The 25,388-nt window shown below is 52.6% G+C and overlaps 1 protein-coding gene across 1 annotated transcript in view; it reads right to left on the bottom strand.

The window, feature by feature from the left end:
* Positions 1-25,388, bottom strand: part of LOC122381291 (nephrin-like) — a 94,900-nt gene that overhangs the window by 30,490 nt on the left and 39,022 nt on the right. The window contains exons 5-8 of the mRNA XM_043365293.1: positions 17,737-17,937; positions 13,041-13,192; positions 8,811-8,955; positions 4,634-4,764 (exon numbers count right to left, since the gene is read on the bottom strand). Coding sequence (XP_043221228.1) covers positions 4,634-4,764; positions 8,811-8,955; positions 13,041-13,192; positions 17,737-17,937 — 629 coding nt within the window. The remainder of the gene's footprint in view (positions 1-4,633; positions 4,765-8,810; positions 8,956-13,040; positions 13,193-17,736; positions 17,938-25,388) is intronic.

Genomic DNA, 25,388 nt, shown 5'->3' with positions numbered 1-25,388 from the left:
AAGTGACGCATCCAACCTTGCAAGGAGTGCATAAAATCACGATTCTGTGTGCTTGAGATAGTTGGAGATCGTTCCCGGCGCCAGAATAGCAGTTTTCATTTTTCCCCATTGACTTATAATGGTGAGGTCACGAAAATGACCTGACCTCATATGACCTTTAGGAAAAATCCGAGATATACAAGTTGTGGGACTCATAATGGATACTAGATCCTGCAAGTTTCATTTCCCTGTGACATCTCCTCTGGCAGTGCAGGCGTTGCGAAGTTGCGACATCTGAAGACCGTGCAGAGGTTCACTTATGACGTCATAGGTCAGTGACCTGACCTGACCCAAAAATGCGGTTGGTGTCAAAAGATGCGGCTTGGATCAAAGGTCAGGTATGCCGAGTTTCAGCTCTCTATCGCCAGCGTGTTCGGAGCTATCGCGAAAAAACCCTATGGGGGGGGCGGCACCCGCCCCCCCCCCTCGGCCGGCGAGGGTTAAGGAAGACCAGCATCCTTCTTTGAAGCAGATACGTGCTAGATACGTGACCTTCATCATTCAAGATAGCTATACCTATTGCATCTAAGAATAATAATTCGCACCTAGCTCTGAGAAGGAGTGGCTGAATCATCAGTGGCTCAACAACTTTTGATGGAATGACCATTTTTCAATGACAAGGGGACAACTTACAAAAAGTTGTCCGTATGTTCACATTATAAATAAATGGCTTAAATTTCAAAATTGTACTTTAATTGAGAATTCAGTTAGCATTTCTATCGGAACAAAATTGTCATAGACTAGTGTTATCGGCCTTGCAAAAACCGCAAATCAATATAAAATTACAATGGTAGAATATGGACCACCGGATGAAGATGCCTGCCTGCTAGTGTTTAGATAATCCTTATTATATCTTGCATAATGGTGAAACGCGTTCTAATGGCGTTTAAACGTAAACATCTACATTCTACATATGTATGTGTAGCGAACAACTGAACACTGTGAGGAGGCGTGTGTCTAGCAGACATTGTCAATGAAGTTCAATCATCTGATAGCCAGTCTCTCTTTGTTATCAGATGATTGAACTTCAAAGGTAGTCACTGGGGATACTGTTAGTGTTTTACCCTTTTCTCCCATCCAGCAGCGCGCGCAGTCGTCATTCGCTGTCCACTGGCGGTCGCAGCCGCTAGCAAAAGGGGGGGCCAAAGTCACACTCGCGGGACGTAACATTTATCCGTCACCGGGAGGGGGGGGGGGGGTGATCGGCTAATTTTTTACGTCCACGAGGTGCCGCGCAGTTGGCATTACTTATGCTTCATCCATCTGATTCTTGCGTGAAATCTTTAAGCTCAATTTAAGGCAAAATCACCAGTTCCATTTCCCGTCCCACGGTGCTTCCACCGGTCGGCCCACTGCACCATGACGACGGATCGGTGTAGCATAGGTAATAGGCATACTGGAAGGTCAGGCACGCGGATTCATGACCTTACCACTATAAAACAATTCGGAAAAGTACAGATACCTCTTGCTTTGAACAAGCATGTGAAACCCAGAGAGCATTTTCAGACTATGGCATTTACCCATATAGGTAACATACCTATAATAGTTGTGTGGCGGTGGGAGAGAGTAGGTACACCGACCTCTGGAGACCCCCCACAGCAGGGGCGTCGTTTTGTATAGGCCTGGTAGGGCCCGAGCCCTACCAATGTTTATATGGGCCCTACCAATGTTCCGTGAGCCCTACCAATCTTTTGTCATATATCACTTGATGAAAAGGTCAGTTATGAACCGTTCGATCCCTGATCGATGTAGAGCTTCGCGGAAAAAACGAGCGTGTCCTCTGACACAAATGCCTCTATAAATGCATGTTTTGTGCATTGGTTCGGTAGTACCAAGATTTCCAAGAAGTTTTGTGTTTTAGTTTTGATTGTCAAATTCAGTTTTCAAATTTCAAATTCAAAGCGGAACTATAAGTGGCCGAAATCCGATGAGAAGGGCAAATTTGGGGGTACCCTACCTTTGTAAGCACGTCATAAATGGCCGTCTACCGTTTTTGAGCCCTACCAATCATTTTCATAAAACGACACCCCTGCTAAGGACTTCATCAGTCTCTGCCAGCCCCAGGACCCACACCGGCTCATGGGGTCCCGACGTCGAAATATTAGGGAATCTGCGCGAGACCATCAGGACGTAAAGTAATCTCGATCAGGACCAACGTAAGGCTGTGCCGGAGACTGCGTGAGCCCTCTGATCTTCAGAAACCCACCCATGTATGTTTTCACGTAGAGGCCAGTTTAGGGCACTCAGGGACCAGTACAGGGCCTGCAAACTACACAGACCAGTAGTTTGAGACAATCAGTGACCGAGTTGGGCTCTCAGAGGCTAATGTGGGTCATTACAGGCCAACATGGGCCCTCAGAGGTCAGCGTGGGGCCCTAAAAGACCGGCATGAGCCGTCGTTGGACCCCAGAGGCCGGCAGAGGGCCCTCAAAGGCCAAGCTGGGCCCTCCTCAGAGGCCAATGCAGGCCCTTGGAGGCCGGCATCGGGTCTTCAGCAGCCAGTGCGGGGCCCTCTTTGGCACCTAAAGGTTCGTCTTGGGACACCACAGACAGAAATAAGGCCACCAGAGACCGGTGTGAGACCCTCAGACGCCGGTTGAGACCCCTGAGGCCGGTTAGGGGCCCTCATAGGCCAGATGTGGGGTCTCAGAGGTTGATGTAGGCTCTTAGCGGTCAACGTGGGCGCTTGACCGCCACTGAAGTTCCCTCAGAGGTCAGTGTAGGACGCTCAAAGACCGGTGTGGGAGCTATATTAATAGCTGGGCGTGGGTTTTTTGAGCCTCGTGACGATCGAATAATTGCCAGGGCCCCATACACCTATATGGGGGCCCATTGGTTGTTTGAGGGTTTGAGGGGGGGGCAAATGATATGATGGCCCCCTTTATTGACCTTTGGGGGGGGCATGGCCCTGATGCCCCCCCCCCCCCGCGACCGCCACTGTGTACACATTACACACATGCCTCTGAGATTACATACTAGCTCATGCAAACTCTATGCAGGCCCCGGAGTTCCCACGCTAATCCTTAAGAAACCAAGCCGGCATACGTCGTCACCACCTGGCTTCTGAGGTGCACAGCACCAACCCATGAGGTCTTACTTTAGTGTCTTAGAGCCAATCTCCTTTAGCAGGGCCCACCCACCACTGCCGAAGAGGGTCTCATTCCAGCCATTGCTGGGCCTACGAGAGCCTCAAGTAAACCCACGCTGATATTCCATATAAGATCCGGCCATGCTCGTGAGCCGGTGCCAGCGACGCTGACCGCCAAATTGACAGAATGCGAAACTGAGCCCACTCATGAGTGAAATTTACGTCCATTGATGGCGCAAGAAAGAAAATGAAACATACGAAAAGCTTTTCTAGGACTTTTGTTCGATCTGAAAGGTGGGGCCAAAAGATAGTATGGCCCCACCTTTCAGCACCAAAGGGGGGGCCATGGCCCCCGTGGCCCCCCCCCCCTGGGACCGCCAGTGTCGCTGTCGGCGCTTGCCCCTCCCTTCCTTCTCTCCCCTGGCTTCATGGCCAGTTGGACGGGCACGGACCGCCTCTCCGCTTATACTGCCGCAAAGCACCCCCGGGAACGGCACCGTAAAGTGATTGTGGGCACACACACGGCCCGCGGGGAGCAGTCTCTGTCCGCCGGCGACTGCCCCTCCCCCCGCGCGGCCCGGCTGATTGCGGTGTGGTGACAGACCCTCCCTCCCTCCCTCCCCCTGCAGATGGCTCGTGTTACCGCCCCTCCCAGGAGACCCCATCACCAGGATACACAGTGTGCTCATAACTGAAACATGCCACACGGTGTAGTCGAGATGGCAATAGCCCGAGTGCGGTCCATTAGCGACATGGGCTCGACGGCTGCTACCAAATGATGGCGCCATATCGTGTTACGCAGCGCTTCAAAGGGCGATGGAAATGGTATCAACGCCTAACGCACGGAAGCGACCGCGGTGAAACTGATAGCGGCGCGGCACTTAGCGACTGATGCGGGTAGCAGCAGCAGCGAACTGCACCAAATGACGCTGGCGGCTGACCGTTTAACTTTAACCGGTACGAACCGTATATTGATGATAACTCCGGCGATGAACGTCTGCCATTCAGATTATGAACGTCTGCCATTCAGATTATCTTGAATGGCACTTGACTGTGAACGTGGCCATGAAAGCGAAGTTCCATAAGTCGCTTGATTCCCTTTTATTTTTTTATATGTCTGCCTATGTAAACATGCGCATTATTGATGGGTTCAGTCTCAGCTGGGCCATGAATAGGTCCTGCACACCATCGTCGCTCCCACATCCCCTGTGACAAGTCGTAGGAGTCGGTCCCAGCAGGTATCCATTTTCATTGTCGGCGGATTCTTAGCATTGAGTACATTACTTCATAGTTCACCGTAGAGAGTTAGCAGCTGATTGACGGGAATGTTTACTTGGAAACTCAGTGGGAGGCATCGCTGATGAACTATAACTTTACGGAACATCCAACTAACTATGTGTGCCTAATGAACAGACATGACGTGCTTTGACGGTGTAGGGCGACTTCGGTTCTCCAGCTCGGGCCGTCGACTCGGGTCATTGGCTGCGCCATCTCCGGGTCACTCACATTGAGGCGAAACTCGTGGCTGTGAACCCAGGGCACGGCACGGATGTGACACTCGAAGTAGACGTCGTCGCCCTCCTCGATGTCGGAGAGCTTCAGCGTGTGTCCCACAGTGAGGCCAACCACCGGCCGGTCTGAAAAAGGAGATCATTTTCAGTGCCAAACCTGCTCTAGAAAGGCAGCGCTTACCTACCGCTAAGCCTTATGAGAGGCAGCAACGAACATCAAGCCCTACTCTCCGGGAATTGTAGCACTTAGTGTCAGTTCGTTCGCCGGCCGACACTAGAGACAATGCCCGGTTACGACACGGGCATATCCTGCCATCCTGCGACACCATTTGGCAAGTTCACGTACAGCAGGTCGGCGGTCCATGAAGAGCCCACATTCTGCTGTTTCAAATGTCACGGGGTGAGGGCGGGAAAAGGCCGCCGGACGCCGAAAAGAGATCACACCCGGGTGCTGTTAGCATGCCAATGGCCGGTCTGACCCTCTGGTGTGGCGCCATGAGGGTCCGCTAGTGATCGTCACTCAGTCTGTCTTGGCCCAATTCAAAGTAAGTATGTACCAATTTTAACATGCTCCACCGTGTGAAGTGGACTCTGCCACCACATAGGTCAAGCGGACAAGACAGTGGACTGCCACGGTCCGTACTCCGTACAATGACGTCAGCATGTGCGGCCAGTCCGCCGTCAACAATCAGCCGTCTGTTGTTCGCAGTCCATTGCACACTGTCCGTTGTATATTGTCCACAATTCAATGTCCATCGTCCAATTTACATCGCCCACTGTCCACTGTCCGTCATTCAAAAGCATGGTGTATCATCCAGCATTATATGTCCATTGTCCACTGTTTACCGTTCGTTTTCTGATTCCATACTTCTACAGTTCATTGTTCACGGTCCCATTTGCAGTCATCTCTTCACTGTTCACGTTCCACTGTCCATCATCCACCGTCCACTGGTAATTGTCCACTGTCCACTTCCCCTTGTCCACTTTCGATTGTCCACTTTCCACTGTGACGTCCCCTGTTCGCCATCCACCGTCCACCGCCCATTGCCCGCTCCGGCGGCGCCCGCCCATGACCCGGACAGCGCCGGCGGCGGCGGCCATGCCCGGAACTCGCCAATCCGAGCGGCAGCGTTAGATCTCCGACGAGCGGGCCAACAACAACGCCCCAGGCAATCGGGCTCGAATGGGCGTCAGTTTACGGCAGTGCCTGAGCCTTCCGGGCCATTTAATTCGCCGGCGGCCGGCCGCTGCACGGGCTGCCGGCCGTAAATCAGAGTCGGACGCCCGCGGCGGCCCGGCTCGGTGCGGCGCGGCGCGGTGGGGGGCGACGGCAGGCAAGCGGTCCTCAGGTGCGACCCGTTACCTGGCAATGAGGCGAGTGTGGAGCGACCGGCAAACACAGCTGTGCGCTGTGCAAGTCTGGCATTGCGCGCCGCTATGAGCCTGGCATTGCCCGAGATGCTATGAGAAAACACAGATTGCCACCGTCCGGCTAAACCCCTAGCAGACGCACTCGAAGCGCGTGGGGGGGGGGATGAGGGGCACACCGAGACAGCTATGAAGGATGTCCCGGACACTGGCGCGCTGAGACTCCCAATGCTGGCGACGCGGCTCGGGGGCGGGCCGAGACACCGTCGGGCGTCGGAGCCGCCGACGCGACGGCCCGCAGCTGGGACCGGTGCCTTCATTACCCGCACGTTTCCGATTTATCACCGGGCAGTACGTTAGAGTCGAATGACGCCAGTTTAATAAATGGCGCCCGCGCTGACGGCCGTCGCGGACGGGGCCGGGCGCCTCCCCCCCTCTCCTGGCCGGCTATTGACAGGAGGTGTCGCCATCGCTGGAGGGAGGGGCGCGAGGACGGCGCCCATCAGTCGGCGCTCTGATATTGGATGAGCCACACGCCAGAGATGAACCCCTGACGGTGGCCGGGAACAGAATCCTCAATGGTGGCATGAAGAGGGATCAGAGTCCTCAGCGGTGGGGTGGAGACGGAGAGGGAGTCGAGTCCTTCCACAGGCCGTCATTTACATATCATTTATAGCCGTGAATATACCACGTACGTTTGGATTGTGTGCAACGTGGCTTACTATATAAGTAAATAACCGCATCCCTGAACCTTGAAATAAATCATGTCCCGTGTCTTCATTCTCTCTCTCTCTCTCTCTCTCTCTCTCTCTCTCTCTCTCTCTCTCTCTCTCTCTCTCTCTCTCTCTCTCTCTCTCTCTCTCTCTCTCTCTCTCTCTCTCTCTCTCTCTCTCTCCCTCTCTCTCTCTCTCTCTCTCTCTCTCTCTCTCTCTCTCCCTTTCCCTCCTCCGTGAAGTGACGGCCTGAGGAGGGCGACCAGTGACAGAACTGCAGGAGGTGTTACACCTCAGCTCCACTGGTCGTCAGTGCGACGGCCGGCCCCGTCTAATTTATAGTCGGCACACAGGGACACCTCCGCACCGCCTCCTAAATCAATGGCACCTCCACGACGACCTGAATCAATGGCACCAACTTCTGGCGACACTGCGCCGCGGACCCAGTCGGCCTGCGCGTAACCGTCGCCAGCAGACTAAACTTAGTCAATGCAGCGTACCGAAATACTCTGAATAGAGGTGCACAAGTTAGGACAATAAGTGCTGAAAGAACAGGCCGAGCACAATGCGTGTTTTTCAGCTCCGTCCTGCCCAGCTTGTGTTGGAGAGAACAACTTTCACTGCAAGCAGCAATGGTCTACGAGGCAACCCTGGCCCACCTGTCGCCAAGAAAAGGTCCCCATGTAGTGGTCCATCCATTGATCAGTAAGTGAGACTGATCAACATGATGGAGCACACTGTCGCACAACATCTTTGTCGATGGGGCCTTGTCCAAATGCCACAAAAACGCGCATAATGTTCCGGTTTGGGCACGGATTTGATGGAGCGGTGGCCGGCCGTGGCGGCGGCGGGCGCTGCTGACACCGCGGCCGGTGCTGAGGAGCGGGTCGTTATCCGCTCTCGGGCCGATCCGTCTTCTGGCCGGCTCCGGCGGGCGGCGGCGGCCAGTTCCGGCCGGCTAACAGGCGGCCGTTGTCGCCGCCGCTGGCGAATCACTGCCACATCATCAGCTCCGGTGGGGCGCCCCTCTCTCGAGTGGCGCCCCCGCTGACAGCTGCTCCGTCATCGTCAGCAACGAGGAGCCCCGCGCCCTCAGAGCAGAGTGCCGGCATCACCTTTGGTCACACCGCACAGTGGCATCGAGACAGAGGTAACCCCGCAGTCTTCCTCTTCTTGCGCCACGTATGGTCATCGGTGAATGATTGTCCGCAACGGAGTCGTTTCAAGAGTGCTTTTTATGAGCGCATTGCTAGAAAATTGAGTCATGATACAAACACTGAACATAGACAATCATGGATAGCTTGACTAAAGATGCTTCAAGAAAATATTTCGCAAGATACACAACTTTTCCTTAATCGACTTAAGCTCTTTAAACTTCGCTGAAAGTGGTGTCGCCGAGTTCTTTTAACTCATCATTACTGCTTGTGCGGCTCTAAAACACGGCTCCGTTCGCTTTACGAGCTCTTCGAGTTGATGCATTGATGGCCGCCATCCGGTGTCGTCTCATCTGCGCGAGTGGGACACGCCGTCCGCTGGGACTGGGCCACTCGATACGCCACAACAGCGTGTCCTTGGCCACGCGTTGCCCGGGGAGCGGCGATCGGCGACGGACCGCCCCGCACGGAACGGGCCGATGTAAGGACCGGCTCCTCATAGAGCGATCTAACGGGAGAGCCGGGTCCTCAAAGAGCGGTCCAACAAGAGGGTCGACGAGGCACTGACCTTGTCAATGCAACGTGAGGTACGGTGCAGCGGGGTAAGGAACGAGCAGCATAATAAGAAAATGTCATTCAAGAAACTTAACATTGTTGTACTTTCAGCCTTCAGGAGGAAATGTCACAAATAAATCATACGGCTATTTGAGGTCATTTGCAAATTTTCAAGCTAACGGAACAAAATGAAACACATAAATGATGAAAAATGAGCAGGAATAAAGTAACAAATTAAATAATATGAAATGAAACAACGAAAATGAAATAAAAATACGGGAAAGGAACTAACAAATAAAATAAAACAAATACAAAGCTGCATCATGCTACGATGTTGTGCCGCAAATATTGTTTCACTCATAACGCGCCAGAGGCTACTTACAGTTGACCCTGAGGGTATAGAAGTCCTCGAGAACGGTGTCAGGCACTGCCGGGCTGAAGGCGCGACATCGGATGACCTGACCCGAGTCGGCAGCAGAGGGTAGTAGCCGCAGAGTCGAGATGGTTACATTGTCTCCCTGAGATCGCTGAAAAAGGACAAAACATTTAGAATCAGGCGACTGAGAGAAACAAAATCCCCAATGAGGTTGTACAGGCACATAACTAGCGCCAAATAATTCGCCGTAAAAATAATTATAGACATCATATTGGGTTAGTATTTTCTCCCTTTTGTAACAGTCATTCTTCAGCAGTTCTCTCGTGCCTGCTCTGTTAGTGCGCTCAGTCTTTTTGTTTTTACACAATAAACGAAAATGCCCTCCTTCCTTCAGATCTTCATCACAGTCGCCATCTACAGTTCACCACTCTGTTCTCTCAATACGTTTGATGCGATCCTTCCGTGCCTGATTTCTCTGCATTTCTAACTTCAACCGACTCTGGCGATTACTAGTCTAGTCTTTCCCCCACTCTTTCTCTAACACCGTCGAGCTTTTTCTCCTTCCTTCCTTCCCCATCACCGACTTTGGCCGTTTATCTCTCCTTATCCTGCCTGTGCTCCGCTCTCTGCTCCCCGAGATTGTCCCGCCCCGCCCTCCTGAGAGCGCCACCGCCGCCGGGCTGAAAAAGCAACGACGACGCACATCCGGGCTCGTCGAGCGGTGGCTTGTGGAGGTTTCCTGGTCAAAGACATCTCACCGCAGGCACCGATGATAGGTCAACAGAAGGGCCCTCAGCCTGCCCGCGCGGCCCTCTGAGGACCTGCTAAAACTGCGGCCTGGGGCAGGATCCGGGGAGGGAGGGGGGGGGGGGGGGCAGCTCGTCTATCTCCAGACCAGACTGAGGTCACGACCTTTATGAGCGTAACGAGCTGCAGCAGCCCCCCGGTGTGCCGCGGAACGGGCCGACCGGCCGTCCCGGGCAGCTCAGCCGGCCGCCATTGTGGGCAGACACTGGTGTGAGAGGCCGGCCGGGACGGCCGCTGCAGCCCACACATGTGAATACCAACATATGTTATGGGATGGTGGGCGGTGGTGCATTTAAACATAACACATTTAAACATAGTAGCCGTTTTCACGACGGGCTATCCGGCGAATGCACCTAATATGACCAAATCTGCACCTAATCTCTTTTACAGCAAATATCTTCATTTTATGAATTTATTTCAGTGTTTTAATGATGATGCTCTCTGATAATATGACAAAGCAGGCATATAAACAATGAGTGCAAACCTAGCTGATAGCTACTAAGAAACACACTGAACCTAATTGGACCCAATCTGCACCTAATCTGCACCAGATGTGCACCAAATGTGTACCAGATGGCCGTCGTGAAAACGGCTAATGTATTTAAACATAAGTTCTTGGTCAGACGGACTGAGTGCAAAAATAGTCGACAAATCACTGAGTGATGGATGCTTAGCCCCATTGGTCAAGCAATATATAAAATATGCGGGTCTGGGCGCCGTTCTGGGTGCGCGCTGAAGGGGTTAGGTCCAGGTCTAGACTTGGTGTTGCGGATCTGTTCCGGTGTTTCCGTCCTAGTCCGGCTTGGTTCGGTGTAGTGCACTTTGGTCCGATGTGATCTTAAATGTTCTCGTGGTTAGATCACGTCCTGCCTACTGTTACTATCACATCATATCACGTCTGGTTCGGCCGTTAGCTCAATAATGTTCTGATCTAGTCCAGATGACCGGCGTCCCTGTACGTGTCGTTCGGCGGCTGCGCCTGCCCACCGGCCCATCCAGAGGTGCCGTTTGTCACTGGACCGGGGACCTGGCGCGACGGGTGGCACTCCGCGATATGGACGGGGACCGGGGCCTGCGTGGGCCGGACGTGGCCACATTACCGGCTCCATACAGCACGCAGACTGCGGCGACACAGAGAGATTGCCGCGCCGGCGATAAGCGACCGATGGACGGGCCGACGTGCGGCGATGGCGGGACGTTAGACTGGTGGCTGGGGCTGCCACCTCAAGCAGGGTGGGCAGAGGGGCCCCAGCCATTGGGCCCCAGAAGCTGTCAGAAGGACCCGTTAGTTGTCATTTGTCAACGGTCCCCCTTCACCTGGCAGCAGTCCCTCTAGGTGTCAGCTGCCAGCATGGCTATCAGCTCTGAGAGATCAGCAGGTTCTGCCAACTTGTCCCAATCAGCTGTTAGCGTCCCCGTTTAGCTACCAGCAGGCCCCTTAGCTGCCAGCAGTCCCATCAGCTGTCAGCGCTCCCCATCAGCTGTCAGCAGCACTGTCAGCCGGCAGCAGGCGCCATTAGCATTCAGCAGCCATCAGCTGTCAGCAGCTCTGTCAGCCGTCAGCGGACAGCGCCATTACAATTGATTTCACGCCCAGCTGAGTGGGAACATACATATACATTATACAGTTACACACGCACCCAGTGTCCGGAGCCGAGCTAGACGACGGTCTCCCCACCGGCGGAACACCCGCATATCGGCCAAATTCACCGGGTAAGCTGACAGCAATTAGGATAAGCCCACGACTCGATGTTTAAGCCGGCCGAACCTTGTGTTGACTCAATAGATGGAATTTGCCTTGCATGTCCGCGCCTAATGCCTTATGAAATATTCCCGGCTGTCGGCTTTATGGAGATGCCCTTGCAGTGGTGTGAGGGGGAGGGGAGGGGAGGAACTGTTCTCCCCTATACTATGAATGTAGGAGGTGACGGCGAAGCGTGGCTCAAAGCAAGGCCCCCTCAAAAGTGACAGAATGACGGATGTCGTTATATTGTATCACTGACCGATGACCATTTTTGGAAGCACAAAATATTCGGAATATCGGCAGTTGCCCTGACTTGCAGAAATCTGGACATTTGCCGGGATGATATAAGCGGGCATAATGCGAAATTGAATTAGAAATTCGTATTAATTTGTTAATATCGAAATTGTGTTGGGCTTGATCCACAGCAGATCAAGCTAAAATCACGCTGTTCCGGCGCTTAGCTATAATACCATTATTGTTGTCTATAACAGCTAACTGCTCCAAAAACGTAGCCTACCAATATCGCTAACAAAGACTCCGCTCCCAATATAAGGTTACCATATCGGGCGGTAGTAACTGGGCCATCAGAGCCGAGTCCTCGAAACCAATCTGGCCCGGCTGTTTCTACAGGTTAGGGTTGTTAAACCGACGCATCCGGCACATATAAAATGATGTGACGTAAATTATCCTTGGTTTCCTTATAACAACCAACGAATTGCGATAAATCTTCTCATGAAACGGTTTATTAGGCCAAATAAGGCAAACGACAGTCGTCAAAATAATCGCGCTCAGAGCGGAAGATTGGGGCCAAAGTTCAGCGGAATCAAAGGCATGACGGCTGCAGTTGGCCGCGGTCTCAGAAGCAGAGGTGCTATCGTGATGGGGAAAGTTAGCTATGGGCTCATCCGTACCACCCGACACGCCACACTCAGCGGCAAACTTTTCACCAGGCCCGTGAAACGTTTTGTTTTTGCTACGTAAAAATCCACTCAAATTAATGTGGTTCATCATCTCTGGCCAGCATGGATATTCTATACCAGGGAAAGCAGCGTTTTTATTGTTATTGCGAGGGACAGTTCATAGTAAATATGCATCGTAACAAAATAACCACCGACAAAGCATATGCTTTATTGTTAAAAGACATTTACCTATACCCGACACCCGTCCTTAAGAGCTCATTACGTCTGCATGAATTATTCATTGTCTACTTGGAGCGCGTTCATTGTTATCACACATCAAATAGCTTGGCTATTGCGCAGTTACTCACGCTCTGCTGGGCTGTTTTCATACAACGACTTGTAAGGGGACCATTTCCCCATCCGATCCCCGAAATAACGAGACATATTTTCATAATTCAATGTTGCTAGCCATAAACAAATTTGCTGACGAAAAATTGATACAAATGACTTGTTTGACAATTTGAAGTCACTTATAAGGTCAAATAAAAATTGTTGATGCATTTGCAATAGCATCATTTTGTCCCTTCATGTGGCCTGTGAAAGTTACCTATTCATATATATTCAGACTATTTTTCTAAAAGAAACCATGAACAATGAACATGTCTCTATAACCTAGTGGACGAAATTTACACATCACACTGAAGATGTGTTGTACCCTCCCCCCGTCGGAAGGGGTGCCCCCTCCCCCTTCCGACGCCAAGGTGACTGGTTTTACCCCTCACTGACCGTCACGGCGCCGGAGAGCACAGCCCCGTTCCGGGACCAGATGACCTCGGCCCGCGGCCGGGAGCCCACCACACGACAGCTCAGCTCCAGGCGCTTGTTGGCGGATACAGACGCCTGCTTGTCGTTGGTGATGCGCACTTCCACTGGGGGAACTGAAAAACAATAAAGTCGTATTAGTGACATGGAAAGGATGCATGCTATGCATTGTTCTGTAGACGGATCATCGTTTAAATTGCAACAACATGACAGCGAAAATCTGCACACAACAGAGCGGTTGATCTCCCTATCTAGACAGGAATGTACGTAGTCACTAGTCATCCGCTTGTAATCTACTTATTATTATAATTATTGTTATTATTATTATTTCACTGCAGTCGACAACTACAGCTCCAAACCCGGAAGTAGGGGAAATTCCCTCCTGGGGCCGGTAAACGACATGGTGTGTTACAGGTAGTCGGAGGGAAGGGGGGGGGGGGTCGGCGTGTAAAGTGTAGTTGGCGGTTATTACGCGCTTGACTTACCGTTATATAATTACAGTTACATAATATTGTGGTGTTCTGTTACGGACTGGTGTCCCTCTTTCGTTCCGTACCGTACGAGTGTGCCCGTGTCACCTAGCGGCAGTTCTGTTAACTGCAGGTTGTGGGGGTGGCGCTGAGGGCGAGTGACGTGTCCGTAGGCCGGCCGGCGGGGCAGTCGGTTGGCGACGGTGGTCACGGATGGTGACGGTCTGTGCCGCGCGCGTTTTGAGTTCTTCCTTTAAACCGGACTGTATATATCGCGTGGGTGGTGCAATACACTACAGTGGCGACGAGGATGAGATCCTTCTGCGCTAAGTGATAACAGTGATCGCCGCAATGGACTGTTTGCGTGCGCCAGCGCCATTTCTAGTGGCGCCAGGACGGCCGACCACGCCCTGGTCCCAGTGGCTTGGCGAGTTCAGGATTTTCGCCGTGGCGAGTGGTTGGGACGAGTGGACTGTTCAGCGACGAGAGGCCCTCCTATTACACTGTGTGGGACAGGAGGCGCGGCGTCTCTATTTCGCGGCGGCGAAACCGGCGCAGGGCGTGGCACCGGGAGCGCAGGAGGCGGCGATTCCGGCGCAGGAGGAAGATGGCGTCAAGGAGGAAGGACAACCGACTGCAGCAGTCGACCCGGTGGCTGCGATCTCTGCAGTGTTTCAGCGGCTGTTTCCGGAGACACGAGCGACTCATTCCGAGAGAATGCTGTTCCGGCGGTGTTACCAGCTGGACAGGTCTCCAGCGGTGTACCTCACTGAGCTGCAGGACCTGAGTTCCAGGTGCGCCTTCGGCGATCTCCAGGAGCAGCTGACCTGTGAGCAGTTCATCGAGGGCTGCAGGGACGACAGGTTGAGGGAGCGGCTGTGTCGGGAGCCAGCTCTGACTGTGTTGCGCATCCTCGAGGTGGCTGAGGAGCTGGAGGTGGCTGCTGAGCGACAGCGGCTGGTGGGTGGAGGTGGAGCTACCCGTGCATCAACCTCTTCCCCGGCTCAGCTGGAGATAGCTGCAGTGACTACTGCTCCCAGGAAGGGGGTCTCGCCGTGCTGCAACTGTGGCGGTCCCCACCGGACTGCTGATCCCTGCTGTCCAGCTCGTTGGAGAAGGTGCCACAACTGCCAGCAGAAGGGCCACTACGCCAGATTCTGCAAGGAACCACCTAAGAAGACGAAGCAGACCAAGAGGAAGCCAGTAAGGACCGTTGAAGTGCTGGCCGTGACGGATGACGACCGGAAGAACCTGTGGACCGAGCTGCGGGTGGACCAGCAGCCACTGCGGATGCTGGCTGACACTGGCTCGGCCGTGAGCATCCTACCGTTGTCCGTCTACAGGAAGCAGTTCCGCCATCTGCCCCTCCTGCCCACTGCAGTGCGCCTGGAGGCCTACGGAGGGTCATCGCTGCTGGTGCAGGGGGTGGTGCAGGTGACAGTGCAGGCAGAGAACGGCAACAGCTCCCAAGTTTCACTGTACGTGGTAGACGCTGGCGTGCCCCTGCTGGGCAGAGATCTGCAGGAGAAGCTCAAGTTGTCCGTGATTCACGGGGCGACTGTGTGTGCTATCCAGGAGCAGATGCCAGAGGAGCTGCCGAGTCTCACTGGGCTCGTGCACAGCGTGAAACTGAAGACGGAGGCCAACCCAGTACAGCTGCGGCTGAGACCTCTACCGTACGCCGTGAGGGCGGCGGTGACTGCCCAGCTCGGAGCAGTGCAGCGGGACGAGCTGCTGGAAGCGACACAGACTGACCCAGTGCTGTGCCAGCTGGTGCAGCAGATCCCACGGCGGTGGCCGCGACGGCGCCGCGACTGCCCGGCAGAGCTGCAGCCCTTCTACAACTGCCGAGAGGAGCTCAGCCTAGTGGGAGACCTGGTCGTCCGCGGTCAGCGGGTGATCGTGCCGGCGGCGCTGCGGACGAGGATGGTGTCCCTGGCCCACGAAGGACATCAAGGGATCGTCCGAACTAAGCAGCGGGCTCGTGACATCTACTGGTGGCCCAAGATGGACACGGACATAGAAGAGGCGGTGAGAAACTGCGTCGTGTGTGCTGACGTGGACAAGTCGGCTCGGACTCGCAGTGCGCCGCTACACCCTGTGCCGCTGCCAGGAGCGGCATGGGAGAAGGTGGGCGTGGATTTTATCGGCCCAATGGAAGCGCGCCGCCAGCACCGATACGCAGTAGTGCTGGTAGACTACTTTTCCAAATGGATAGAAGTCGGCTTCTGCACAGAACCCAGCACGGAGGCGGTGGAGCAGTTTCTGGAGACGCTAGCATCTCGAGAAGGTTACCCGAAGGAGCTGGTGTCCGACAACGGGACACACTTCACCTCAGCAGCGTTCGCAGATTACCTGAGGAGTGTCGGCACGCGCCACATCCGGGTCACGCCGTACCACCCTGCCGGGTCAGGTGCGGTGGAGCGTGCGAATCGCACTGTGAAAAGTGCTCTCCAGGCGGCGGACCGGAGCGGCGAAGATCGAGCGTGTTATCTGCAGAAGTTTCTGCAAACGTACAGGAGCACGCCTCACGCCACGACGGGGCTGAGTCCAGCCGAGCTTCTGCACGGACGGAAGCTGAGGACACGTCTGCACGCGGCGGCTCTTCCCACGGAAGAACCGCAAGATCGTGAGCTGCGAGACAGAGTGCAGAAGAGGCAGAAGAAGCAGAAGAGGTACGCTGACGAGCGGCGTGCAGCTGAGACACCACGGTTCCAGGTCGGCGACTGGGTCCGGTGCCGGCTGGTGCCGCGTCCCAAGAAGGGACGGCCACGGTACTCCGAGCCGAGACGGGTGGAGTCTCGCCTGGGACCAGTCAGCTACAGGCTGGATGACGGCTCCCGGATCCACGCAGAGCGGCTGACGACAGCTCGGGCGCCGCAGCAGTCTCAGGCTGAGCTGCACGTGGATCAGAGCGGCCAGCCGGGGGCTGGTCAGCGGAGTGCGGTGTCTCCGACGTCGGTGCCTCGCCGCGGGGAGCGGCTGGAGGCCGACGACTGGCGGCACGCGGAGGACGGCGTGCCACTGGAGGACGGACAGGCTGTGTCACTGGGGGTCGGCCGGCGACACACCGAGGCCAGCCGGGGTCCCGCGGAGGACGGCGTGGCTGTGTCACCGGAAGACGCAGAGGACGCTCGGGAGCGGGAGGCGTCAACACCTCCGGCGACGGAGCGGCAGGCAGAGCAACAAGACGCTGGCGTACTGCTGTCGCCGCGCGAGGCAGCGAGCGGTGCCGGGCTGGTGGCGGTCGAACCTGCTCTCCAGCCGGGCGCGAGAGTGAACTCCGGGACGCAGCCGGTGAGGAGGTCCCAGCGTACCAGACGTGCGCCAAATAGACTGTAACTTTTTCCAGGGGGGAAGAATGTGGTGTTCTGTTACGGACTGGTGTCCCTCTTTCGTTCCGTACCGTACGAGTGTGCCCGTGTCACCTAGCGGCAGTTCTGTTAACTGCAGGTTGTGGGGGTGGCGCTGAGGGCGAGTGACGTGTCCGTAGGCCGGCCGGCGGGGCAGTCGGTTGGCGACGGTGGTCACGGATGGTGACGGTCTGTGCCGCGCGCGTTTTGAGTTCTTCCTTTAAACCGGACTGTATATATCGCGTGGGTGGTGCAATACACTACAAATATCCATTGCAATTATGATAATGACTCCTTTCATTCGAACATGGGTTTGCAATCTAAGTTAAAGATTAATTAAACCTATTTCTGATTATACAATATACCATACAATAAAATAGATTAAATAATAACATGCAATGCAAGAAGTTACAATATGAATGCAACTACACTTGGATTCATATCCTAAAGATAAGTGACCAGTAGACGAAGATAGGTGGACAGTGTTCGGTGGCCACTGGTAAGCGTTCGCCAGTAGCTAATGGTCAGCGGTCAGCAGTCAGCAGTGAGAGGTATGCGGCTGCACTCAGATGGTATCGAGTGAGCCAGACGTGGTCTATGGTCAGCGGTCAGAAGTTGGTGGTTTCTGGTCAGCGGTTAGCAGTCCCACTCACAGCTGATGTCGAGCCGGACGACGGTGGTCAGCCGTCAGTAGTCAGCACTCAGCAGTCAGAGGACAATAGTCAGTGGTCAGCGGTCAGCGGTCAGAGGTCAGAGGTCAGTGATCAGTAGTCAGTGGTCAGCGGTCAGCGGTCAGAGGTCAGCATTCAGAACTCAGAAGCCGCTGTTCTTACTCACAGCTGATGTCGAGCCGGACGGCGGTGGAGAGGTGGGGCCGCAGTGCCGTGTTGCCCGCCATGCAGGTGTACTGGTTGGCCAGGTCAGCCCGCTGCAGGGAGGCCACCTGCAGCGTGTTGCGTGTCACGCCACGCTCCTGGTGCCACGAGTCGTCCACCAGCGCCTCGTGTAGCCACCAGGTGACGTTGGGCGGCGGCCGGCCTGTCGGGACATCGCCCGGTCACCGCGCTGCCGCAACGGATCACTGCACCGCCACTAGGGTCACTGCGCCGCCGCAACGGGTCGTTGCACTGAGTAGCAAATCACTTCGACAGGGGGCAATTCACTTGAGTTGGTGCCAGGTCACTGCGTGCACAGTCACACTGCACACCAAGCACCCAGAACGTGGATATAGCTGGCTGTTTTCTGCCTGTACCATGCACTGTGCAGTGAGCATGCCTAGATGGGTGTTTGTTTGCTAGTATTGGTCAATAAATATCGATGAAATACCATTGTGGAAATTTTCTGCGAAACCTGCAAGCGGAGGAACTGGAAATGATTTCGATCGCCCTTCTCTTATAGATCTTGATGGTCGGCTGCCGCCCATCCAGCCAACTTTATGAATAATAAGTCAACATTTAATTGACGACTGAAGGATAAGCCGTGTTTTCAATTTGTTAGCATCAGCCATGATTGGTAATTGGACGGGAAATACGTCAAACTTTTCCTAGTTAGGCTGCTTTCCTCCCCGGTCTGATACGGGAGAGGCAATTAGGGTTCGAGCAGCGGGGCTGGGACGAAGCGCGCGGCGGGAGGCCACTGCTGATGAGCCGTGTCACCGAGCGCGCGCACGGCGGGTCCCCATGGCAGGGCCGTGCAAAAGTTGGACCGTGCAGCCGAGACACCTCGGCGGTCGGCGGGCTAGCTGTCAGCTGGGTGACAGTTAGGTGACAGGTGACACTTGGATGGCAGTCAGGTGACAGGTGGCACTTGGATTGCAGTTAGATGACAGGTGACACTTGGACGGCAGTTAGATGACAGGTGACACCTAGGTGGCAGTCAGGTGACGGGATGTCGATATCTGATGCATGATACAGCCAAATCCACAGTTCACTGGCTGCTGAGGAGGGAGTCAAGACTCAGATGATAAAAAGACAGCCTAGCAAACGGTCATCTCGGTGGCAGCAGAGCAGAAACCTAGCCAACAAACAATTCGTCAGACGAAGCCGTCTACAAAGTGCCCGTGCAGATCACGGTCCGCTGCTCCAGACCGGACCAGCTGGTGGTCCGATTGGTCCACTGGTCCGGACGGCACGGTCCAATGGTCCAACAGAACGCTGGTCCGGACGGGACCAGCCGGTGGTCCGCTCTGGTCCGGACGGGACCAGCCGGTGGTCCTCGGGGTCGATCGCGGCCATCCGCCTGATAACCGGCCAGATATTGATGGCTCCAATTCAGAGATGACACGCGTCTCAGACAGGCCGAGCAGAGCCGACCGCTTCAATAGGCCGTTCAGGAGACATATGATACGGGGCAGGCGCGGGAACAGACCAGGGGTCCGCCGAGGTGGTCCATTGAACCCGCACTTCCAGTTATCTTTCACAACGCGAAAAATATACCCATGGATTTGCAGCTGCAGTTTTGCAGCTGAGTGCTAATTCACCAAATTGTAGATAGTAGCTGTACCAAACTCTTTTAGGGCGCCAGCGCATTGCAAGGAATTTACCGAAACACAAACATGTGGTGGTCTGCCGAGAAGCTATAAAAGTAACGGCTTCCTGCCAGCGAAACTTACAGCCAAGTCTGTGGTCATAACTACTCCATCATTCGTTGAAAATGGCCCTGATGGCAAACAGGTATTTATGGCATTGGGACTATATTCAGGTCATAAATGACAGGTTTACAATCACCACCCGTAGTCCTCGCTTGGGCGTCTGTAAAAACATCCAAAAACGTTGGCCATAACCAACACTTCTGATCGATAAGTGGGTTCTTTGGAAAACGTGGTATGTGAATGACAGTGCCAGTGTCGGAGCCAAAGCTATACGGAAGGTTAGGAGAACCTTTCTACAATGAAACTGACATTCTCAAACTTAAAAAATAACCGTTCTGATTTCTGAATAAGGCATAAACTTATCGACTTTGACAAATCAAAACAAATTTATCTTAAGCGCCCTTTCCGTGTGAATGCAAATTAAGTGCATTTGCATGTTAACAAGCGAAAAGAGGATAAATGCCGGAACTAATGATGAACGTAGGGTGAGTCTTAATGAGAAGTTTTGATGAAAAAACGCGGAACAGTATGCAAATGTATCAACATGCAGCAAACTGCGAAAAAGGTTGATACTACGCAGACAATACATGCATAGTTACTACATGGACATGGTTATTTATTGAACGAGTGATACAGCATTCCTCTTTGTTTTAGAACGAGGACGAAGAACGAGGAAAATTATTTCACTTAATTGCAATTGCAGTAGATGTGTTACGAAAGAGATAAAACAGATATAGAAATAAGGGTATTTAAGAAGCAAAGCAACATTTACATTAACACTGAGGAAGTTTATTGTCCATCTATTACCCGCAAAAGCAACATATGTTAAACCGCTGAGCAGTTTCCCTTACATCTTTGTTGTCATGTCTTTATCTTGATAGTACAAAATTTATTGTATGAATCTACAAATACGTTTTTTTCACAAATATAAAAAATAATGCGATCACCAGTCAGTTTTTGTAATCAATAGGTGTGCGTGAAGCCCCCTGATAAAACTTTTTCATCAGGTTCCTTGATTGGTTAGAATAAAGGACTGCCGGGCTCCCAACAGACCATAGTACGAGTCCAGGTAAGCTTGATGACATGGGCAGCTGCATATTCAGCAACAGCAGCACAATAAAGAAGGAATCTGCTTTTAGTACGTTACTCCACGGGTTAATCAATAACATTAAAATGCCTACGCCGATACGCTGTACCTACTCGAGGGCAGCGCTTTTCGAGGAGCGCTGTGGCCCGAAGGTTTGAACTTTGAATTGTGAAAAACGCCCGCCCGCCGCAAAACGCAAACACCGCAAAACGCACGCCCGAAACGCCAACGCAAAGGTCGCAAAAAATAAACAAACGCCCCCCGCAAACCGCAAATAAAAAAACGCAAAAACGCCGCAAAACAATAAAACCGCCCGCATCGCACGCCCGCTAACCGCCAACCGAAAACGCCTGAAAATCGCCCGCCCGCCGCCAAAAAAAAAAAAAACACCGCAAAAAAAACGAAAAAGCGGCCGCCAACCGCAAACAAATTTAACACCGCAAACGACGCAAAAAAAAAAAAGAAAACCGCCCGCATCGCCCGCCCGCCCGCCCGCCGCCAAAGACAAACACCGCAAAAAACACAAAACGCCCGCCCGCCGCAAAACGTAAACACCGCAAAACGTGTAAAACGCACGCCCGAAAAGCCAACGCAAACGGCAAAAAAATCACCCGACCGCCGCAAACCACACAGAAAAAAACGCCGAAACGCCGAAAAAATAAAACCGCCCGCACCGCACCGACGCTAACTGCTAACCGAAAACGACTAAAAGTCGCCCGCCAGCCGCCAAACGCAAACACCGCAAATAAGCGCCCGGCCGCAGCAAGATAATAATTTATCAGCGGCTGGCATACCGCTAGGCTGGTCATTTTCACAAATCAAAAAGATATCTGCAAAAATCTCCTAGATGAAAGCGCCCGATTAAAAAACGGATGGCACGTGCGTGTTCCTCGCCCCCAACTTCCTTCAGGTCAATCGTCATTTGGGTCATCTAACGCATTGACGTATCTGCAAAAATCTCCTAGATGAAAGCGCCCGATTAAAAAACGGATGGCACGTGCGTGTTCCTCGCCCCCAACTTCCTTCAGGTCAATCGTCATTTGGGTCATCTAACGCATTGACGACCGGCTGGGTGGAATGAACATTGCGCCAAGAAACGTACCTAAGTATATTGTCAAAAAGAATCCCCAGAATGGTGGATCCCAAAAGTTTGAAACTACCACTTTGGCCCACTGGACGACACCTTAAACAGTTGCCGACCGGATGACACCCATTGTTTGGTCACCCACGCCATAGTATGCATCATGGGTGCGCCGAAATGACCAAAAGTCCCAATTTCCGGTGTGCAGGGTCATTTTCAACGGCACGTGGCACGTGGTTCTGGACTTTTCCGGCCACTTTGCGACATACCCATGGGTAGTGCACCGAATGGTGGTTGATCTGCATGTAAGAAAATGGGGGGTCGTTTGGATCGTTTTCGAGCAATCTGCCGTGGAACGCATTTTTTCATTTTGCCCATTGGCTTAACACGGGAATTTTCAAAGTCACGTGGCACGTGCACCAGATGGTCCGCGGAGGGGAGACCCATACCAGAACGTAGATCACCTGGCCCACTAGAAATCCTGAAAAAAATCAGAATTTTTGGAGCAGCCGTTTTCAAGAGCATCAAGTTGTACTGATCTCAGGCAGCTTTTGCCAAATTGTCAGGGAACTCAGATTTGTTTTTCAATAGAAAAACACAATTCTAAAGAATAGTATTTTAACTATTGACAACAAACCTTCGGTTACATACATCTACAAAATCATCTTATGATTAGATTCCATGACACTCGAAGAATGCAGATGTAAACATATATTTCAATCAGTTACCTTCGGATGTTATGACACCACTCGAGCATGTCCTCAGGTTCCTTGATTGGTTAGAATAAAGGACTGCCGGGCTCCCAACAGACCATAGTACGAGTCCAGGTAAGCTTGATGACATGGGCAGCTGCATATTCAGCAACAGCAGCACAATAAAGAAGGAATCTGCTTTTAGTAGGGGAAGCCGGGGGAAGCCCGGGCGCGGGGGAAGCCCGGCCACCCCGTTTCCGGCTAAATTATTCACAATAAAATGCTCAACTGTTTGTCCTTTCAGCGTGGCAGCTAAGGTAACGCCAGCAAAAAAGTTAAGGCTGACAAAAATTGCATATTGTTAAAGTTATAGCGCAAAAATGATATTTTAAGGGTTTTTAGCTAAAAAGTGAGATATGTTGCACTGTTAATGTTATACCATACAGTACTAATATTTATACGAATGTTATGTAAGGACCGTTTAAGTGTTTGTAGTGAGGGGTGACGAGGCAGGCTGGCTTAAGTATGACATTTTTTCGAATATCGCTGTTCTAAAATAAAAATCATCACATTGGGGTAACCCCGGGCGAGTGGCCAAACTTACCCCCAACCGAGAGCAATGCCACTAAACCACTGTTTTCCATGAGATAATAGGTACTGAGCAGGTTTGGTTTACACCTAGATCAAAGATAAATTTCGAGAATAAACATGTTATCATAGACAAGGCCAGTCATGTCACTTAAGGTCAACTAGGGTCAAACTACGTTTTTGCAGATAACGCGACAGACAATGAAGCTAAAGCTTCAAAAATGGTGTCGTTGTGTTCTTCTTCATCAGCCGAGTCGAATGATATGCAATATGATGCATTAAGGTAAAAAGAAAAATAAATTTTAAGGAATTTTGAAATACACATTTTTTGTCAATTTTGCATCACGATTTTCATCGACCTGTACTGTATATGTAGTAGACGCTAGCTAAAATACCAGTAGTGACATAAACTCTAAGATGTCCAGAGCTAATCAGTACCTTAATATTTCACTTTCCGTTAATATTTGGAAAACACATAATGGTTTCATCAACTCGTTGTAAAGCGCTGGGGAGGTGGCCGGCGTTACCCCTATGCCGGGCTTACCCCAGAAAAATCATCACTTTTTTAAAACTCGATTTTCTCAACCTTATACTTATTCCACGAAACCGAATTTTTGGGAAAACACGGCCAATGAACTTAGCTAGCTAGCAGGATATCAACATTTTATACAGCACGTATGGTATGTAATAAAAATGAAAAAGAGCTTACTATGCCGGGCTTCCCCCGGCTTCCCCTACGTTACTCCACGGGTTAATCAATAACATTAAAATGCCTACGCCGATACGCTGTACCTACATACATCTACAAAATCATCTTATGATTAGATTCCATGACACTCGAAGAATGCAGATGTAAACATATATTTCAATCAGTTACCTTCGGATGTTATGACACCACTCGAGCATGTCCCAGGAAGAGAAAACTTTCCGAGTGCCTGGGGCGTTTTAGTGGCCCGGCTGCGAGCTCTGATTTACCGGCTGGACATCCATCAATAACACGCCGCGGCGCGGAACATCCATCAATAACAGGTCGCTCGGCAGCCGTATTTTTCCGGCGCGCCGGCTGGGGGACAATTTCGCCGCTAAAAAGCGTCTCGGTGGCGGTGCTGACATGGCCGCGCCCGAGCGCCATTAAATACAGACGACTCCGAAAACAGGACGCTTCGAGAGCGAGCAGCGGACGCGCGCGTGCCGGGCGGCGGCGACTGGGCGCGACAAAAACGACGTAGCGCGGCGCTTCTGCGGCCGGCGGGCCGTGAAGAGGTCCTCTGCCCCTCTGCGGCCGGCGAGGCGAGAGAGAGGACTGCCGAGTTTCGACCGCCCGGCGCACGGAGGGTCGAGACGACCGCCCAGTCGAGAGGAGGGGTCTGCAGGTCGATAGGTCAGGCCTCAGAGCCTTCTATGGCCGGCGGGTCGAGAGGGCAAATCCCCGAGCTTTCTGCTGCTGGCAGGTCGAAGGGAAGGTCCCCAGGCTTGTCGCGGCCCGCGGGCCAAAAGGGCGGTTAACGGAGAGCCGGGAGGGCCCTCAACAGCTCACTGGAGGCAGCTTCGGCCCGCAGATACTGGTGGGCGGTGGGAGGCGGAGCACCATTCTTGGCTCCACCCGCGTGTTGATATCAATGTCGGCCAACAATGTGGATATTGCTTGGCTTCGTAGCAACGAGTAAATTTACGCCTGATATTAAATTATGAACTTTTCCATAAAATGACGTCTAACCGAGCAAACTTAGCACATTTCTCACTTGTTAATGATTTTACTTGGGTAGCCTCAGCAAGCCCAGCGAGACTTTGCCCATTTAATCAGAATATACCACCTTGTCTTCCAAGCAGCGACAAATGTCAACGAGCCCTCAGTGGCAGCTGCGGTTAAATGACTGCATTCCGGCTAGCATTCACACCACACTGTAAGGTAGGCAGGCGCAGGAATCAAAAATCGAACAGAGTAAGCTCTAATTAGGCATGCGTTGCCTAGCCAGACGTAACTCTCGTAAAAATAACGCAATAAATGTTTTTTTGCGATAATTTAAATCGAACTGGAATCAAATTATAGCACACATGTATTTCTTAGCTACTAAAAAGACCGTAATAACAGAACAGCAGAACCAACCATGTGGCCTGGGAGTTTGGCAATGGCACCGGAAGGGAAGGTGGGAGATGGTGCTTCACCACTCATCCGCAACAAGTGTTTCTTCTAATTTCTAAATGAATGTGAGCGTCGGTTAATTACAGACATTCCGCACTACAATGCCTTGTTACAGGCCCCTTATTACCATGTAAATAAGCACTCCCGTGTCGGTGTTCGTGGGAATCTGCCGGACGGATCGAGGGGCTGGGGGCTGTGAGTATATATCTATGTGTGAATGTGAGTATCTATGGGGAATGCGAGTACCTATATGTGTGAGTACACCATGTATCAGTGCGATGATGGATGTCCAAGCTATCATCTCTCGT

The sequence above is a fragment of the Amphibalanus amphitrite genome, unplaced genomic scaffold (assembly GCF_019059575.1).
Source record: "Amphibalanus amphitrite isolate SeventyFive unplaced genomic scaffold, NRLGWU_Aamphi_draft 000117F_arrow, whole genome shotgun sequence".
NCBI lineage: Eukaryota > Metazoa > Arthropoda > Thecostraca > Balanomorpha > Balanidae > Amphibalanus > Amphibalanus amphitrite.
This window is presented reverse-complemented; position numbering and strand designations above follow the sequence as displayed.